The sequence below is a fragment of the Pongo pygmaeus genome, chromosome 1, assembly GCF_028885625.2.
Source record: "Pongo pygmaeus isolate AG05252 chromosome 1, NHGRI_mPonPyg2-v2.0_pri, whole genome shotgun sequence".
Classification (NCBI taxonomy): Eukaryota; Metazoa; Chordata; class Mammalia; order Primates; family Hominidae; genus Pongo; species Pongo pygmaeus.
In genome coordinates, this window is record NC_072373.2 from 145,580,397 (window position 1) to 145,600,708 (window position 20,312).

The 20,312-nt window shown below is 35.4% G+C and overlaps 1 protein-coding gene across 5 annotated transcripts in view; it reads right to left on the minus strand.

Moving 5' to 3' along the window:
* The window catches only part of SPATA1 (spermatogenesis associated 1), a 60,710-nt gene that overhangs the window by 14,342 nt on the left and 26,056 nt on the right, over positions 1 to 20,312 (minus strand). For 2 of the 5 annotated variants that reach the window (XM_063653542.1, XM_063653538.1), the window contains exons 7-12: positions 19,499 to 19,613; positions 18,705 to 18,762; positions 8,230 to 8,332; positions 6,816 to 6,941; positions 3,627 to 3,805; positions 2,043 to 2,141 (exon numbers count right to left, since the gene is read on the minus strand). In XM_063653542.1, the coding sequence (XP_063509612.1) occupies positions 2,043 to 2,141; positions 3,627 to 3,805; positions 6,816 to 6,941; positions 8,230 to 8,332; positions 18,705 to 18,762; positions 19,499 to 19,613 (680 nt within the window). Of the gene's footprint in view, positions 1 to 2,042; positions 2,142 to 3,626; positions 3,806 to 6,815; positions 6,942 to 8,229; positions 8,333 to 10,473; positions 10,547 to 18,704; positions 18,763 to 19,498; positions 19,614 to 20,312 lie in introns of all 5 variants that reach the window. The other 3 variants (XM_063653558.1, XM_063653546.1, XM_063653551.1) reach the window with 2 other exon arrangements.

The window sequence follows — 20,312 nt, forward strand, 5'->3', positions numbered from 1 at the left end:
TGTTAGTCTCTTATTTTTTTTTTCAAAAATTTTACAGAATCAGATACTAGTATTTATCCCCATTTTACAGTTGAAATGGAGACCTTTAGAGGCTAAGTAACTTGCTCAAGATAAAAAACTAGTAAGTGAAGTGGGTACAGCCAGGATTCAAACTCAAACCACCTGGTACCAGAGCCCTTACTATTCCAAGTGTTGTCTGATGCATTAGCATCAGTTGGGAGCTTGTTAGGTAGGAAGAATCTCAGGCTCCACCCAGACCTACTGAGTCAGATCCTCCATTTTTAAACAGGATCCTCAGATGATATATTAAACTTTGAGAAGCACTACTTATGCTATACTATCTTGAATAAATATGGTTGGAAGAGACTCAGGCTAGGTTTTTTTTTTGTCCCTTAGTTCTGAATCTTATAGGTAGTGCTGTTTTGGGGAGATCATTCAGAAATCAATAAAACTTCTTAAATAATGTCTGTTATGTGTCAATCAGGCACTATGGTTAAATACAGGATTTTTCCCCCCAGCCTATAAGCTGAAAACTCTGTTCTCTTTTTTTCCTCTTATTCCACTTGTCCCTACTGTTTTTGTATGAACAATTCTAATTTGGGTTCAAACCATGAGTGACATTTGTAATGTTAAAATATACAAAGATTACAAGTAATGTGCATGCTTTCCAGAAGAAAACAGCATGAGGGGAGTCATAATCCAAGCCTCTGGGGGCATTTTTATTACTCCTTCCTACCTACCCAATTATTAAGTGTATAAGTTTACATATTGGCTTTATCTCCATGTATTGAATAGACAGTTTTCCTTCATTGAACAAATTATTTTTTGAGTGCATATTTAATTGATATTTTGTTAAAAATTATCCTCTGCTCTTTTCCTTTTCTATTTTAAGTTTTAAGCTTCTCAGTGCCAAACCAGGGCTTATTTAGCCTCGAGAATGCTGCTTGTAAAAAGAATCTAGAACTGCACTGTCCAGTATAGTAGAAGCCAGTTGCCATATGTAACTACTAAAATTAACTAAAATTAAAATAAAATTTAAAATTCAGTTCCTCAGTCACACAAACTACATTTCAAGTGCTCAGTATCAATAGGTGGCTAGTGGCTACCAATCTGACAGTGCAGGCATAGAACATTTCTATCATCACATAAGTTCTGTTGGACAGTGCTAATTGTATTTTTTTATTTTTAAATTTTATTTATTTTTATTTTTATCTGAAACTCGGGACAGTACTGATTTTCTTTTTTCTTTTTAAAATTTTTTAAAAAGAGCTAATTCTAGAATGGAGTCATTATTCTGTGTCATAAAGCTGTTTCTGATAAAGAAATGAGAGCATTCATATAATTATTGTTCTCATTTTCCTGCCTTGCTATGGGTACTTGTATGAAAATGTATAATCTTCTTCTGTTTTTCTGTTCAACAGAAAAGCTTTTTAATACATCTGTACTTCACAGATAATTTCTATGATGTAACTAGTTGTACACAATTCTCACCAAATAGAGCATGCCCAGAAGCCTCTACTAAGCAGCTGCTATACAAAAGGTCCCATGGGAGAAACAAAGTTAACTAAGGCATAGTCTCTGCCCGGAAGGAAACTTAACATCTAGTAGAAGACACATTATTCATATTTAAATAATAGAATACATACGAAAATAACCAGAAAAAATGAAATGATTACCCATGAAAAATTAAATGTTGGTTCAGAGGAGAGTTCAGTGGTTTATCAGACTTAATAATTCTAATACAGGAAAACTACTTAAAATTTTTTTTGAGAATATATTGACTCACAGGTTCCTTTTCCTTTAATTCTTCCTAGTAAAATTTTACTAAATTTTACTTTGGCTTTATTATATCATGCATCTTTTCACAGGTTTAGTTTTTCTTCTTGCATTTTTTTTCACCTATGCTCTTTACTGTTAAGGTAACAATTTTAATACAATCAATCCTGGCTACCCTTATATTATTGACACCCAAAGTTAAAACACCAAATATTTTATTTCAAGATAAATGTTATAATAATCTGATTAGGAAAAATGTAAATTACCTTAACTTCTACTATGAGTTTCATTTTGTCAGTATCCAATTTTCTCTTAAGCTGGTCAATTGCATGCTGTACCTCAGTGATCTGGATTATCAGGTAATTCTGTGTGGATAGATAGACATTTATTTAGTATAACATATTTTTATTTTTAACTGCCTTGTGAACATAAACTATGAAATGATAAATATCAAAAGAGTAAATCATGAAAATAACCTATTCTGTAAAGTAAACTAAATTGCTTTGGAGAAATTACTATTTGTTTCTGTTGATTTCTTGAATTTTAGGAAACACTTTCTCTAAAGTTACCATTAAATTAGCACCATAAAAACCAACAACTATTACTATCAAAGGAATATTATGAAAGGAATACTATGAAAGGAATAATATCTTAGTTATTAGCAAGACTTTAAAATTGTCATAATGCTTTATCAGCTGAATCAGATTAGAATTATTTTAAAATACTTAATAATATGATACTATATTTTATATGCAAAAACTCATTTAATACAAGAAAACCTATTTAAAATAAGAAGACTTTTTGGTTTTTGTCCAGAAAAGTTTATGAGTTATAGTGGTCCTCTCTAAAGAAGTTATTTAAGAGTTTTAAACTGGCTTTGTGAAAAAATTCTTATATTGAACTGATTAAACAGTAAGATAAAGTATAAGCTATGCTAAAAAAAAGTACCAACTACTATGGACGAACCATTACTTGAGCCTATTTGGATTTTATATTAAATTTATTTAAAATAGTAAACTTTTAATATTTCATCTTGTCTAAAGTTAAATCCTTACTTTTAATCATGGTTAACATATTTTAAAATCACTTTTGGATAAGTGGGATTGATCTAACCCAAATCAAATTGTTAAATGCCCTCTTGAATTTTTTTGTCTGTTATTTAATTATATGGTGGAATTAATAATAAGATAAACTTCATGTCTGTGATTCAAGGCTGTCTCAAAAAAAAGAACTGATCAAAATTTCATAATTTCTTTAAATTCCTGGGTGTTATAAGCCCCCCTGCCACCACCACCAAATAACAGGACTATAGCAGACACTGTTTGTCCCCTGCCCTACTTCATCAGGTATTTGCCTCTTTCCCATAGAGTCAGGAAATGGACCCTGTCCCAGGTACAGAGGTAAATCCTAATTAGTCTAAGTCAGTCAGCATATGGCATTCCTTGGCAACTATTTCTCATCCAGGGGTAGGCCTAGTTGATCCCTCACCTAGGATAAAGGGAAAGATTTATATATTCCATGATTCAGAGAGAGGTTTCTCCCTGTTTGGGGATATAAAGCCCTACTTGCCATTGACCACTCTATTGCTACCATTAGAAGCAGTCTTACAATGCAATTAACACTGAAAATCATAGGAAGGAAATATCAGACCCCTTAAAGGCAACATTAAGCTGCTGACTGTATCTTCTCAGCAGTGCTCCTCCTATTACATAAGGTCATGAGTTTTTTTATTGTTTTAAGCAAGTTTAAGTCAAAGTTAGCCCAATGCATCTTGTGATACTACTAGCACTTATAAAGCATGTGTTTTGAACAGAACTTCTCTAATGGAAGGGGGACACATTTAGTAATACCTTGGAGTCTGTGATGTTTGCCAGATTCTTTGGTCTCATCTTGATCTCCCTGGCTTCAAGTCGCATGAGCAGTTTTTTATAGTAGAGTTCCAAATCTTCTCGAAGTTTTGTTAAAACCTCCTCCATTGATGCTGTGACTTTCTTTGTTTCCAAGTATTTTTTCTTCCAACCATCGTAGGCTATAAAAAAAAAAAAAAGGAAAGGCCTTCGTTTGAGTATTAAAGGATTCAACTTTTCATCCTGGAAAGGACCCTAGAGCTAATGTCAATTTAAACCATTTTCCTCTTTCTCTCCTCTTCTCCTTTTTTAATATACTGAGGTTATTAGGCCTGAGGAAGAAGTGTTTTTTGGATAATAAGAGAACTTGTGTAGAAATATAGTAATATATATATATATTTTATAGTAATATACATTACTATAAAAGTAATATATCTAAAAGTAATACATTTAATAGTAATATATATTATAAAAGCAACATATATACTTGTTACATATAGTAATCTATAACATATAAAACAATATAACATATATACATATAACATATATAGCTATAAAAGTAATATATATATATATGTTGCTTTTTCCCATGATTATGGAAAACTAATCCAAAATTAATCATTAGAAATTAAACACTACCAGTTTAACAAATTGCATTGATACCAATGAGATTCTAAATACAAACTTAATAGGAACACAAACTATATGCCAGTATACCAGAATCTGTTTAGTTTCTTTTTTAGATTATCATAGAAACAAAAATCTCAAATTTAAAAATTCTACTTTATAAGGTGATTTAATTAAAATTATATAGCTATATGGAACTTTAGCTCAAGATTTTGGCTATTTATCTCATGCTCTATTATCCAATCCCTTAGCAACTTCTACCGGTATTACTGCCAAAATACTTCTAGCATCTAGCACATTCCACCTTCTTCAATGCTACATCCTTAGTCAATATCATCGTTTACCAAGAAGTCTGCATTCTCTTTCTAACTGGTCTGTCTGCTTTCATTCTTGCCCCTGTGCAGGGTATTCTATACAGCAGTCACTATGATCTTTCTAAAATATTTTTTAAAATCATATAAATCCCTAGCTCAAAATCCTCTAGTGGCTTCCTACCTTGCTTAGAATAAAATCCAAAATCTTTGATTTGGCCCATCTATTCCTTGCTGACCTTTCTGATTTTATCCCCTTCTGCATCTCCTCACATAGTGTTTCAGCAGCACTGGTCTTATTTCAGGCCCTTAATACCAAAAGGTCATTCTTATTTCTTGACCTTGATATTTAGTGTTCCCTTTGTGCCTGCCTCCCTATTAATCAAATCAATCTTCTCAGAGATACTTTCTCTGAAAATTCTACCCAAAGCATCTCTTCCCCGCCTCATCACTCTTTACTATGCTCTTTTTAATTGAATTCTTAGCTCTGATCAAAGCTGATATTGTCTTACTTATTTGTTTATTGTCTGTCTCTTCCCATAGGGAAGCAAGCTTCTTACGGGCATGGCCATGTCTGTCTTGTTCACTGCTGTATCCCCAGCATTTAAAACAGTGCCTGGCACATAGTAGGCTCAATAAATATTTTATGGCCAATACATACCTTTTATCTTGAAATATTCCTGTTGAAATAGGAAGTGATGGATCATTTCCATTTCATAAACAGAAAGGGTGAGGCACAAAGAGGGGAAGTAACTTCTCTAAGTAAAAGACAGATCTGGTGTTACAATCCTGGTCCTGTGATTTTCAGTCCATTGTTCAAATCTGTCTGATAAAATTGCTTTTTTAACATTACAACAAGGCTGACTCATTGCCACCGCTTTCAGGATAACACATTGTAAGGCAGAATCTTGAGAAATATCTCTTGACATTGTCTATAACCTTCAGTCAGTTCTAGTGCTGAAACAATTTTGCTGTAAATTGAGAATCCTAAAACCACTTAATTCCATAGATACCTTTTATCCTTATAATCCTCAAACACAACCCAAAACGGAGGCCTCTCAAATCATTTAGCAACTCTCAAGCCACCATCATGTACTGTCTTCATCCTGTCTCATCAGTCCACCAGTCCTAACAGCACTGTTTCTAATTGTACTGCAAGAAAACTTACTTAACTTCCCTCATTCATTCACTTTTAAAAGCAAGGCACACACACACACATATCAAAAAATTAAGTACAGAAGAGTCCAAGGGACTCAAAGTAGGCTTCTACAGTTAAGTGATATATAAGGTGATCTTGACTGACTAATAGGAAATAGGCAGGTAAACTGGGAAGAGGGTATCTCAAGGTAAGAGGAGAAGTAGATGGCAGAGGGAAAAGCATGCCCGAAGACCTAGAACCAAGAAGCATACTTCAGATCCTAGCATATCCAACACTTTTCCTGGAAGCCTCTCTTGATCTCTTCCATCTAATTTAGGTGTTCTTCTTTTGTATTCCTATCCATAGAACTTTGTAATTCCTTTATCATAGTTTTCATCAAGTTTTTTTTTTTTTTTTTTTTTTTTTGAGGCAGAATCTTGCTTTGTCACTCATGCTGGAGTGCAGTGGCACAATCTCAGCTCACTGCAACTTCCGCCTCTGGGTTCAAGCCATTCTCCTGCCTTAGCCTCTGCAGTCACTGGGACTACAGGTGCCCACCACCACATCCGGCTAGGCTAATTTTTGTATTTTTAGTAGAGACGCAGTTTCGCCATGTTGGCCAGGCTGGTCTCGAACTCCTGACCTCAAATGATCCGCCTGCTTCGGCCTCCCAAAGTTCTGGGATTACAGGCATGAGCCACTGCGCTGGCAAGGATGTATCGTTAATGCTTAACTTATTTATCATTTCCCCACTGGACTGTAAGATCTATGTGGGCAGGGACAAGATTGTGTCTGTCTTAATAGTGTCTCCTAAGCCCCTAGAATAGTGGCCAGATTCAATAGGTGTTTGATAAATGAACAGAAGAACTAATAAGTTAATGAGTTTCAGTTATGAAAATATTTGAGTTTTAATTTTAAAACCCTATGTAAAGCATTTATTCTATATAGTTGAATAATAATTTCATGTTTTCTATATTGAACTTAATCATGTACCACTTAAACTAAAATAGTAAAACAGTAAATATTAATTATAACTTTATTATTTATTCTAAAAGGATCAATTCTGTAAAACTTAAGTTTTCTTTATAGTGATAAAAGGTATGTAATAAACTTTACCATGATATCGTTTTAATTTGCTTTGTTCAAATAGCTTTTCAACTGTTTTTACTAGTTCTTCTCTATTTCTTTCCAGATACCTTCTTTCTTCCTTTACTTGTTTCATTTGTTTGATAATCTTCTCTCCTAAAGAGATTATAACTCATATTCATCAATGTCTCAAAGCTGAAAGATGGCTCATATCCTAAAATATGGAGTGTAAAACTTAAAAATGTCTAAAACAGCAAGAATAAATTTTATCCCAAACTGTTTTTCTTGCTACAGTATAGGATTTACCATGTGGAAAATGCAAAGAAGTCATTTCAGTTTCCAAGAGTGATATATAAGGGGATTTATAAAATAGTGTGTTTTTTCTGCATTTCATATATGTGTAGAAACTAGGTAAAGCTCAAGCAGTTATGCTGATATTCTTTGGTTTAACTCTTTTGGTAAATTTATCTGGGATTCAAAATTATTGTATTTAAATCGTACATAGAAAATGTGTATTTTAGAATATATATATATATTTTTTGAGATGGAGTCTCACTCTGTTGCCCAGGCTGGAGTGTAGTGGTGCAATACTGGTTCACTCCAACCTCCACCTTGTGGGTGCAAGCGATTCTCCTGCCTCAGCCTTCTAAGTAGCTAGGACTATAGGCACCTGCCACCATGCCTAATTTATTTTGTATTTTTAGTAGAGATGGGGTTTCACCATGCTGGCCAGGCTGGTCTCGAACTCCTGACCTTGTGATCCACCCACATCAGCCTCCCAAAGTGTGGGATTACAGGCGTGAGCCACCATGCTTGGCCAGAATATATATTTTAAAATGAAATAATGTTGGTGACTAAACATATGTAGTAATAAATATAAAATTCCTGGGCCAGGTGCTGTGGCTCATGCCTGTAATCCCAGCACTTTGGGAGACAGAGGTGGGTGGATCACTTGAGGCCTGGAGTTTGAGACCACCCTGGCCAACATGGTGAAATCCTGTCTCTACTAAAAATGCAAAAATTAGCCAGGCGTGGTGGTGCACGCCTGTAATCTCAGCTACTTGGGAGGCTGAGGCTGGAGAATCGCTTGAACCTGAGAGGTGGAGGTTGCAGTGAGCTGAGATCATGCCACTGCACTCTAGCTTGGGCAACAGAGTCAGACTCTGTCTAAAAAAAATAAAAATAAAAATAAAATTCCTATAATTTAACTTTTTTATTGTTGTAGAACATATTACATAACAAACTGTACCATTTAAAGTATGTTTAAATGTACAGTTCAGTGGCACAACATTCACATTGTTGTGAAACCGTCACCACCACCCATCTCTAGAACTTATTTATCTTCTCAAACTGAAACTCTATACCGGTTAAACAGTAACTCCCCATTAACATTATTTACTTTACCTCACAGAAGCATCTGTACTTACGATTGCACTATACCTACTTTCAGTTTGTAATAAAGATATATCGGTTATTCCTGAAGAAAGAACAGGTTGACAAGGAAGTGAAGGGTGATCTGGTAGGGTGATGTACTCTTTTTCGCCTATCTGTAAGCAAACGTGAAAATGAGTAAGATCGGCTATACTGTCACATTCTTTTTTCATTTGCCCGTAGGTATTTGATAATGCAAACCAGCAATGCATTCTTTTTACTTAGTGGTGATGAACTCCAAATTTTGTATTTATAGCTGCAGATTCTCTCCCATGTTCTGGTCTCTGTATTCTATTACTTGGACATTATAAACAAGTACTTCAAACTTAAAATTTAAAAAAAATCTATTATTTTTCTTTCTAAACATGATTTCCTTCCAAGATTTCTGGTCTCAGTTACCTGTTATGATAACTTTAAGTATTTTCTAAGATGCCTATTAATATTTTTTTCATCTTGAGTCAATTTTGATTATATTTGCTTAGAAAATTGGTAGTTCTGTCACATGTCAAAATTTTAGCAGATAATTTCACATTTTATTCTAATATATCTTATCTCCTCTGTGTTTGTGTTTCTATTGCCTTCATCTTTCCTAATTTTTGTGTTTCTACCTGATATGATTTGGATCTGTGTCCCCATCCAAATATCATGTCGAATTGTAATCCCCAAGTGTTGGAAGTGGGGCCTGGTGGGAGGTGATTGTATCCTGGGGGCAGATTTCCCCATTGATACTGTTCTCCTGATAAGTGAGTTTGTTCTTGTGAGATCTGATCATTTAAAAAGTGTGTGGCACCTCCCCCACCCCTTCCTCCTGCTCCAGCCTTGCTCCCCCTTTGCCTTCCACCGTGATTGAAAGCTCCCTGAGGCCTCCCCAGAAGCAGATGATGCCATGCTCCCTGTACAGCCTGCAGAACCATAAGCCAATTAAACCTCTTTTCTTTATAAATTACCCAGTCTCAGGTATTTTTTATAGCAGTGTGAGAACAGACTAATATCTACCCTTTTCTGATAAATTACCTCAAGCCTTACCATGTTGATGTTTCTCCCACTATCACTTTATCGATCTTGAATTGTTTTCAATTATGCTTCGGTACCTCATTAGTTTTCACTTTTATCTTCATCAAGCTCTCACTTCTATTTTGTTTGTCTTACAGTTAGTCCCCGTTATCTGTAGTTTCCCTTTCTGTGCTTTCAGTTACCCATGGTACAGTACAATAAGATACTTTTAGAGAGAGAGAGGCCACACTCACATAACTTTTATTATAGTATATTGTTATAATTGTTCTATTTTATTATTAGTTATTGTTTTTGTTATTGTTTACTGTGCCTACTTTATAAATTAAACTTTGTCATAGGTATATATGTACAGAAAAAAACACAGTATATATAGTATATATAGGGTTGAGTTCTATCTGTGTTTTCAGGCATCCACAGGGGGTCTTGGAACAATAGATAAAGGGCAGAGTACTGTATTATTTTTCTAGCTTATTTATTTTGTTATGTTATAAAGTTGAGTTCCCACAGGATAATGGCAGCCACCTAAATTAGAATTGCTCCACAAATCTTCCAAACTACCATAAAAAGAAGCCAAGTAAAACCACCCAAATTTATGCCTACAACATAATTTGGGCACAGAATCCTTTACATATAAGTGAGGAAATAAAGACTACTAGATCAGAGTGTGGTCAGGAGCCCACATCTGAGCAGAGAGTCAGATATAGACTATGTGTCAGCACTGTACATAAATAATAGGAAACACCAATCACGAGTTAGCCTGGAAAGAGAGGGCTCTACCTGAAGTGGAAAAATAGAGCAAAGAAAAAAACCTGGTAGATTCTATGAGGAATTCAAAAGAAAGGATTTGAAAAACACAGGGAGTCAGAGGCAGTAATCATGGGAAGACATAGCTTCTGGGAGAGAAGAAAATGCTTTGAAAGGGAGAGATGTCCTTGGGAGCCAGTTTGGTAAGAAAAAAGAAGAAAATGGGCAAGACAAGAGCTCCACTGAACTAAGCTAGTGGAAAAGAATCCAAAGAAAACATACCCATTTCCCCAAAAGGCCCCATTTACTTAAAAAATGAAACATAAATAACTGCATTTCTTGGGAGGCCAAGGCGGGTGGATCACCTGAGGTCAGGAGTTTGAGACCAGCCAGCCAACATGGTGAAACCCCGTCTCTACTAAAAATACAAAACTTAGCCGGGTGTGGTGTCGCATGCCTGTAATCCCAGCTACTCGGGAGGCAGGAGAATTGCTTGAACCTGGGAGGCAGAGGTTGCAGGGAGCTGAGATCGTGCCATTGCAGTCAGGCCTGGGCGAGAGAGCGAGACTCCACTAAAAAAAAAAAAGAAAATTAAAACAAACAAACAAACAAACAAAAAACCCAAAAAACTGCATTTCACTACAGCAGCAGAAGAGGGTGCTCCTGATTTAAGTAACACAGTAAGCCACCAAAACAACACTCCCTGTTCCTCTGTAAGAACACCTGTTATTACTGATAATGGAAAAATCCAACGCAAATAAACATGAACATCTATAAAATAATCTAGCACTCACGCAGTTACTTATGAAGAAAACCTCAAAACTGAGCAGTAAAATCAAAACAAACACGCCATGCAGCAGAGAAAAACTTAACAATGCTCCCAACATAGATTAAATATAATTAACTAAGCATTTGCAGATATTAATGAACACTATAAAACAGAAATTTTAAAATCTGTAATAAAAATGGAAAATAATAGGAAGGTGTGAAATGAAAACTGGCCAAACTCAAGAAATAAAGAAAAAGAAATTGTCTCAGAAATGAATAAATTAGCAAGTGTTCCAAGATGGAACATATATGACCAAAAATATAGTAAGAAAAACATAGAATAGAAATAAAAGGAGCCAAGAAAGTGAAACATAATGAACACAGTAAAAGAGATCAGAAAGTGGCATATATAAAGGTAAAGAAGATCTAAGATAAGACTAATTGTTGCCCCTGAAAGAAAAAAAACAAAACAAAACAATGAAACAGATCTATTTAAAATTATAATTTTAGAAAACATCCTTGAAATAAAACAATTTCTGATTTCTGATTTTCATATTGAAAAGGCCCACTGTGTACCTAGAAAAATCTGACCTACAATTCTCAACTGAGATATAACCTGCTAAAACTATTACACATTAAAGGAATTCTCTGACCTTCCAGGCAAAAATACTCAAGTCAGTTTACAAAGAAAAGAAAATCAAGTTGGCATCACACTTCTAAATAGTAACATATAAAGCAAGACATCAGTAGTGCAACGTTTACGAGAAACTCAAGGGAAATAAGCCAAGGATTTTATAGCCAGTCAAGCTATCCTTCAAGTAGTAAAGTATGAAGGCTCTAGAGCAGGAATTAGCACAGTTTTTCTGTAAAGGGCCAGAGAGTAAATAAATATGTGTGGGCCACATATGGTTTCTGTCATATATTCCTCTTTTTTCAACTCTTTAAAAACATAAAACACATTCCTAGCTCACAGGCCTTAATAAGCATGATGCAGACCTTAGTCTGCCCATCCTTGCTCTAGAGAAAGTTTTAAATGTGCAACAACTAAGGGAATATTGTGCTCAGGATCTTTTCCTAGTATAGGCTGAGCTTCATCTAACCAAGAAATCATTGAAAAATCTTCTGCAAAATAATTGGCAGTTAAGTGTTGAACATATTTAATTATAGTTCTGAGACTAAAACAAAAGTGAGGGGATAAGACTAAGTGAAGAGTACAAAAATGTTATATTGTTTGACAAAGTAGAAATAACACAACTGAAAATAAACGAGAAGAAAAGGGAGGGAAAAAAGTGAAAGTAGAACAAGTTTTCTGATTGCCTCAAATATAACAAGGAGGAGTCAGAGCATAATTTTAGAGGTAGCAAATCAAAAGCAGAAGCACAAATTTTTAAAAAAGGAAAAAAGAGGGGCCAAAAATACTAGCTTAAGTGTATTACTATAAAGATAAATATCAGAACAAAAATACAAATCTTTCTATATACCAAGATGAAAAAAACCCAAATAAATAGTAGAAGACACACAGTAAATATAAAATAAAATGACAAATCTGAGACTAAACATATCAGTCATATCAATTATATAAATGGACATAACTTATCTAACTAAATAAAAAAGACTTTCAGACTAGCTTACAAAGCAAAACCCAACTCTAGGCTGTACATAAGAGATATATCTAAAACAAAGTGACTCAGGCAGATAAAAAGGAGGGGAGTTGAGAATGGGAATATATCAAATAAATGCAAACAAAAAGAAAGCAGAGTATTTTGACATGCAGTAAGGAAGAATTCAGGCCAAAAAGGCATTAAATGAGCCGAAGAAAGACGCTTCATAATGCAAAAGTAGTAATATTCACATAAGAACAACTTTGTGCCAAATAACCTATAGAAACACATAAAGCAGAAACCACAGGAGGTGTAAGCATAAATAGTAACACAGTAATAAAAGGAGATTCTAATATACCATTCTCAGTCCGAGACATAGAGAATGTGGAAAAAATTAAGAATATGGAATACTTAATGTATTCAGCAAGGTAAACCATAGACAAGCCACAAAGTAGAGGAAGATATTTGCAACACACATAAACATCAAAGGACTATCTTCCAGAGCATATTAAAAACTCCTACTAACCAGAAATAAATGGCAGACAACCCAATAGAAATACTTAAACAGGTAATCCCCCCCACAAAATGGTTATCAAAATGGGATCCATAAACTATAAGGGTAACCAGGGAAGTTAAAAAATTCAAACCACAGTTAAATAGCATTGAGCATCCACCAGAGTGCAAAACATTTTAAAGTATGAAGACAGTATGAATTATTGAGGATGTAGAGTAACAGGAAATGTCTTGGATTCCTAGTGGGAGCATAAATTTGTATAATCATTTTGGAATACATTTTGGCATTATTTAAGTTATAGATAGGCATTTTCTAGCAATTCTACACATAAGTATATATTCCTCTCTTGTTTGTGTGTGCTGTTTATAATAAGTAAAATTTGAAAACAATAAAAGTATCCAGCAACAATATAACAACAATTATTTGCTGAAGATGGTACGCCTTTGCTCCCAAACCCAAGGGCTTAGATCCGTGATTCTCCTACCAGGGCTTGTACAGACTCCATTCAGCATTCCAATCTACTGTACATCAAGCATCATTGAATAATCCGGACACACATTAAAACACTAGTGGGCTGGGTGCAGTGGCTCATGCCTATAATCCCAACACTTTGGGAGGCTGAGGAGGGCCAATTGCTTGAGTCCAGGAGTTGGAGACCAGCCTGGGCAACATGGAGAAACCCCAACTCTACAAAAAATACAAAAATTACCTGGGTGTGGTGGCATGTGTCTGTAGTCTCAGCTATTCAGGAGGCTAAGGTGGGAGGATGGATTGAGTCTGGGAGGTCAAGGCTGCAGTGAGCTGTGAACACTCCACTGCATTCCAGCCTGGGCAACAGAATGTGACCCTGTCTCAAAACAAAACCAAAACCAAAACCAAAAACCCCACAAGTGGCAGCATTGCTTGCAATCCCTCTGGGATCACCTTACAAGCCTTCTCTTGTTTGAGTCCCACTCAAAGTTGGCAGGCTTCTGATTCAGTTGGTTTAAATAAAAAATAGAGCAGCACATCCTAATGCAGTAAATCTCTCTACAAATTCCAAAAAAGTTCCACAAAGTGCTTTGTCTCATTCTCAATGGTAGCTGGGGCAAGGGGATACCTCAACATGTCACAGACCATGGAGCTCCCTGAAATTTCTCTGAATTGATAGACTCCCAAATTTTCTTGCAGCTTATCTCCTACCCCCTAAGAAACATATGTCTTACCTAAGGTATCTAGATTATTTGGTATTCCTGTTTATCAGGTCCAAGGGGATCACGATATGGTCAAGTTGCCTATAAACTAGATTACGATAAGGAGCCAGAATTGACACAGCCCTTAGACAAAACAGTGAAGGTCTACTGTTATTCCTATTTGCTACTTTTGGTTTTCTCTGCTAATTGGGATGAAGAAAAAAGCATTTTCTAGATTAAGAATGGCGTAATAGGAGCATCAGGCTGTAATAATTTGTTCTAATGAAGAGACGATGTAAGGAGTAGCAGCTACAATTGTCACCACTTGACACTAAGGCCCATTAATCTTCTCCACAGACCAACTAGGTGAGTTGAATGTGGCTATGATAGGAATAACCTTTTCTGTCATTTTCAAGTTTTGATCATGGCACAAAACCCACAATTCCTCCAGGAGGCTGGTAATGCTTTGGTTTACTATTTTGGTAATGAATAGGCCATTCCATCAGATTTCACTCGGCCCTCTCTACTATAACATTCCTTATTGTCCATGCTGCAAGCGCCAGGGAGGCAGTGTGAGGATTCTGCCATTTGCTGAGTAAGTCCTTCAAAGTATGCATTCATGAATTATGGGAATGACTACAGGGAGAATTTGCAAAGCCATTCAGCACACTAGAAGACTGATTTAGCTAAAACTTCACTTATTATCTGACCCCTCTAAACCTCCACCCTATTGGTGGGACACAGAGTTATTCAGGTCCCCAACAATCAGAATCACATCAAAGCCATTGCCATGAATCCTGAAAAGTATGGGTACCTCCCTTTCTCCATTGTAGTCATCTGGGTAAACAACCTCTCATCCCCTTAAGGAAGGTAAAGGAAATTTAGTCCATACTTGTGGCTGAGTGACAGGGTTTTTCCTCAAGGGTACCTGGCCTCCTCTTCACTCAATAAGTTCTGGGTATGTAAACTGGCTAAGGTCTGGTAATTTAATAAGGGGATGTGAATCTTCATGTGGTTATTCAAGGTAGACGTCTATTTGTGAAGACTAAAAATAATTTTTGGTTATACAGACCAATAGCTTACTGGTATGTTTATCCACTTCAGTCTCAGGAACATCATGATTAGTCTTAGGGACACCTTGGCAATTAACTATTGTCACGGATTTCTTAATTATACATCCTTATGATCACTCTGGTACTGTTTTCTGTTATATAGTAAAATGCTGTAAATTGGCTTCTTCGGGGATACTGTCATCTCTAAAGAAATCAAGTAGGCCGGGCGTGGTGGCTCACGCCTGTAATTTCAGCACTTTAGGAGGCCAATGCAGGTGGATCACGAGGCAGGAGTCCAAGACCAGCCTGGCCAAGATGGTAAAACTCTGTCTCTACTAAAACTATAAAAATTAGCTGGGCGCAGTGGCAGGTGCCTATAATCCCAGCTACTCGGAAGGCTGAGGCAGGAGAATCGCTTGAACCCGAGTGGCAGAGGTTGCAGTGAGCTGAGATGGTTTCACTGCACTCCAGCCTAGGCAACAGAGTGAGACTTCGTCTCAAAAACAAAAGAAATCAAGTATAGTCCTATCTTCATTCCATGTGACACAAAACAGCCACTATAAGGTTTTTTAAAAGAATTCTGGGGTTGCCTTTCCAATATATTTCCCCAATGTTTGGTTAAAGAATTAAGTGGGCCAGGCGCGGTGACTCACGCCTGTAATCCTAGCACTTTGGGAGGCCGAGGCGGGCGGATCACGAGGTCAGGAGATCAAGACCATCTTGGCTAACACGGTGAAACACCGTCTGTACTAAAAATACAAAAAAATTAGCCGGGCGTGGTGGCGGGCACCTGTAGTCCCAACTACTCCGGAGGCTGAGACAGGAGAACGGCATGAACCCGGGGGGCGGAGCTTGCAGTGAGCGGACATCGCGCCACTGCACTCCAGCCTGGGCGACAGAGCGAGACTCCGTCTTAAAAAAAAAAAAAAAGTGGCTATAAATCTTCTCTTAACATTTTTATATCCCAAAGTCTTCGGATTTCTTGCTCTACTTTTTAACAAGAAATTCTTGGCATTCTAAATTTACTCAGTATGAACCACCATATTGTCCAGGTTTCTGTCAGCCTCACTCAATTTAGCAAAATGTTTTTTACCACTCACAGTTGCTGGAGCTAGCACATTAAATCCAGAATCTCTGATAAGTGTATCCATATTATTAAACTTGAGCCAATTTAAAGTTATATTCTTTCATTCCTGCTCTGAATCTATTTCCAATAATATTTTTCTAAGTTTCTACTAGCACAAATTAACAAAATATTGCAGTTCTTTTGCAATAACCAGTCTGAGATTCTCATTTGTAAAAGTTTTTGGCCCATATCACACTTTCTGTACCAAATACTGAATCAGTTCAGTGCAGGTTTAAGCAGGAAGAAATGTAATAAAGGAAATTAAGTGTATCAGAAAGACTGGAGTAGCAGGTTCTAGGTCTGGTCTCCTAAAATGATTTTTCCATTAGTGAAGTTACCATTGTTGAGGCCATCACCAGAACTACACTGAAAGCAAAAAGCCATCATTATTATTGCCATTACAACTTCTCACACTCAGGAAACTGGAGGAAAAAACACTTAACTCATAACTAAAATAGAAAGAAAGTAAAACTATTGTTATTCACAGATGACATGAATATGTACGTAGAAAGTCCTAAAGAATCTACAAAAATAACCTGGTAGAACTAATTGAATTTAGCAAAATCTCAATAGATGAGTTCAATGTATAAAAATCAATTACATTTCTATAAACTAGCAACAATTAGAAAATAAAAATTTTAAAATACCATTCTATGGAAGCTTCAAAAATACCAAATATCTAAAAATAAATGTAACATTAAAAGATATAAGAGCAATACACCAAAAGCACAGACACTGCTGAAAGAAACTAGTGATATAAATAGAGAAATATACTGTGTTCATAGATTAGAAGATTCAGTATAGTTAGGATATAAGTTTTCCTCCCAAATTGATTGACAGATTCACAGTGATTTTACTCAAAATTCCAGTAGTCTTTTGGTAAGAAATTGACAAGCTGATTCTAAAATTTATATGAAAACACAAAGAATCTAGAATCACCAAAATGATCTCGAAAAAAAATTGACTTGGAAATCTTACACTATCTGATAACAGTAACTACTATAAAGCCTCAGTAATGAAGATAATGTGGTATTGGTGTAAGGATAAAAAAAAATCATTGAGCAGAAAGGGAGGCTAGAAGTTGTCCTAGATCTTACAGAAGTTGTCCTAGATCATTATTCAACTGAGATTTGAATAATGCAATAGGAAAAATAGTCTTAACAAATGGTGTAGGAGGTGGGTATCTGAGGATCTCAACTGAACCACAACTACAACCTCATTCTGTACATAAAATTTTGAGATTCGTGTTCTCTTCAAATTACCTCTATTTAACAAAAATTATCACTGAGAGTGCAAGAGAAAGGAGGTCTTGATTGTCTGAGGAGAAGGTATGACAGAGTTGTCTAGAAGAATACTAATGGACCAAGAAAATGTAGTATATTTGTTGGCAGAATTAAAGACTCATTTGAAGTTTGTGGTTTATTAACTATGGTTGGAATTTTGTCCAATGAGTATGAAAGACATAACCGTGGAAGAATTAATGTAACTTTCTGTGTTTTTGTTTTCTCATCTGAAAATAAGGATAATAGTACCTCCACAAATAGTTGTTGAATTAAATGAATTAACATACATAAAGCATTTAGAACAGTGATTGGCTCAATAAATGCTATCTAATTGGTTGTTGCTATGTTATTAGTAGTAGTATTTAGGTAGGTAGTTATTAAAATGGTTAAGACTGAACTCTGAAGCCAGTCTACACTATTTAGGATCTAAGCCCAGCTCTAGTACTTACTAACTATATGTATGACCTGGGAAAGCCATGGAACCTCTCTGTGCCTCAGTTTCCTCATCTGTAAAATGGGAATGATAACCATAATCTACCTCATGGAGTTTCCTTTATGGGGATTAAATGAGTCAGTATGTGTAAAATACTTAGAATAGTGCCTGGTAGTTGATACTCATTGATAGCTATTATTAAAATTAGTATTGTTATCATTCTTAAGACTGTCCTAAATTCATCCTGCAAATATGTGCAAAATTCTCCTAGTCTTTCCATCATTTCTTGAGAATAAACTGGTGACATGAATAGTGTTCATTAACTCGTTTAAACCAGTGCAATTCAAATTAGGTAACACATCCGAGGTCACACAGCTAGTAACTATAACATAAACAATTTACTACTATACTGCTTCTTAACACACTATATAATTCTGTTCTAAAGAGACAAGTCAATCAAGTACAGGTATTAATATATTAAATTACAAATTAGCTATGAAAGCTGCTAGTTAAGTGTAGTTTGATGTACCTTTAAAACTAGTAATAAAATTTGAGAAGATAATCCAAAAAGGTGTTAGTGGATAACTTTTCCCCCTTCTCATTTGGGCATATTGTTACCTTATTTATAAAAACAGAAAAATTGGACTACTATTGATTATATTGATATTAGAAGTATGTTTCTGGAAAACTTAGACATTTTAATCTGCAGTTTCAGTTTAATCTTAGTAAAAATATTATGATGTTGCAATAACATGTTTAAACAAAAAATTTAAAATAGTACCTGATTGTCCTGTCTTCTACTGATAGCTGTATCATCTTCATTTTCCCAAAGACACTGACTTAAAGGAAATGACAGGTTTGAAAGTCATTAAAACATGATCCCATGAATATTAGCTTTTCATATTTTATGTATTTTATTTGATGCTCTGTAAACACAAATATTGAAAATTTTCAAAGTCAGCCTGAGACCATTATCATATGTTCTTTCAGACTCATTAGTAATCCATGTAAAGCTACATTTAGTATGAGTAATAAAATCATATTTTATTATATTATAGCTAAATTCTAGTTCAATATCTATAGCAAGATAAAATTACTTGAAATTTTAGAAACATGTTTGTTTATTCTTCTTTTGTGAATAACTGTTTATAAAAACCCTTATCTTAATTTCAAAAGACTGTGTAAAACTCATCTAAGTACTATAATTTTGAATGAAATGATACCAGTGTGAAAATCAAGCATATTGATTAGTTTACCTATAACCAAGAACTTAAGAGAGTCAGGATAATTAGTTCTAATAAAGGGAAACAAAGACAGAAATTTTTCTGTCATCAAGTTGTCCCGATGATAAAAGTACTACAATAGAAATAAATTTAAGTTATGAATTATCCCTCATTATCTTGGAGAGGAATGTTAGCAAAAAACAGTAAAGATCTGAATCAAGGTAATTTTAATTAAAATATCACTAATTTCACTCATATCTTTAAGAAGTCTTTATAACAGTACTCTGAATATCTTACTCTTTTTCTTATTGTTTAGATTATGGTATGTGGAATCAGCATCTATACTAATTACCTTTTTTTAGTGCCAAAGCAATCATTATTTGAATCTTCCAATGATCCTGGCAACTCAGAATTTCCAATTTGGTTTTTTGCAATTTGGCTTTTTTCTGCAGTGGCTTTTCCCCCAGCTGATGTTGATGGTTATCCACGGCAAATAAAGTTCAGAATGTTAGGAAAATAGTAAAATAAACTTTTGTTTTTATACATATACACTATAATCTTATCCTAGATTTCAGAATCCCCATGAACTTTCCTATATAGATATAAGTCAACAGTTTCCAAAGTGAATTTCATGAAATATTTGTTTATGTGAAAAGAAAATTATTTGGTTAATTCAGCTTGGGAAATGTTGAATTAAGCAACATCAAACAGCAACACAACTCCCTACACTCACATTCACTCCTATTAAAGGTGTTGTCTGTCTCCATGTACAACTAAATCTGCAAGAGGGGGTAGGTAAGTTGGGGGTTTCCTGAAATTTAATTTTTTTTTTTTTTTTTTGAGATAGAGACTTGCTTTGTCGCCCAGGCTGGAGTGCAGTGGTGCAATCTCAGTTCACTGTAGCCTCCGCCTCCCAGGTTCAAGCGATTCTCCTGCCTCAGTCTCCCAAGTAGCTGGGATTACAGACATGTGCTACCACGCCCAGCGAATTTTTGTATGTTTAGTATAGACAGGGTTTCACCAGGTTGGCAAGGCCTGTCTTGAACTCCTGACCTCAGGTGATATGCCCGCCTTGGCCGGCCTCCCAAAGTGCTGAAATTACAGGTATAAGCCACCGCGTTTGGCCGTAATTGTCTTTACAAACCATTTGCCAAAGCAGTTTTTGA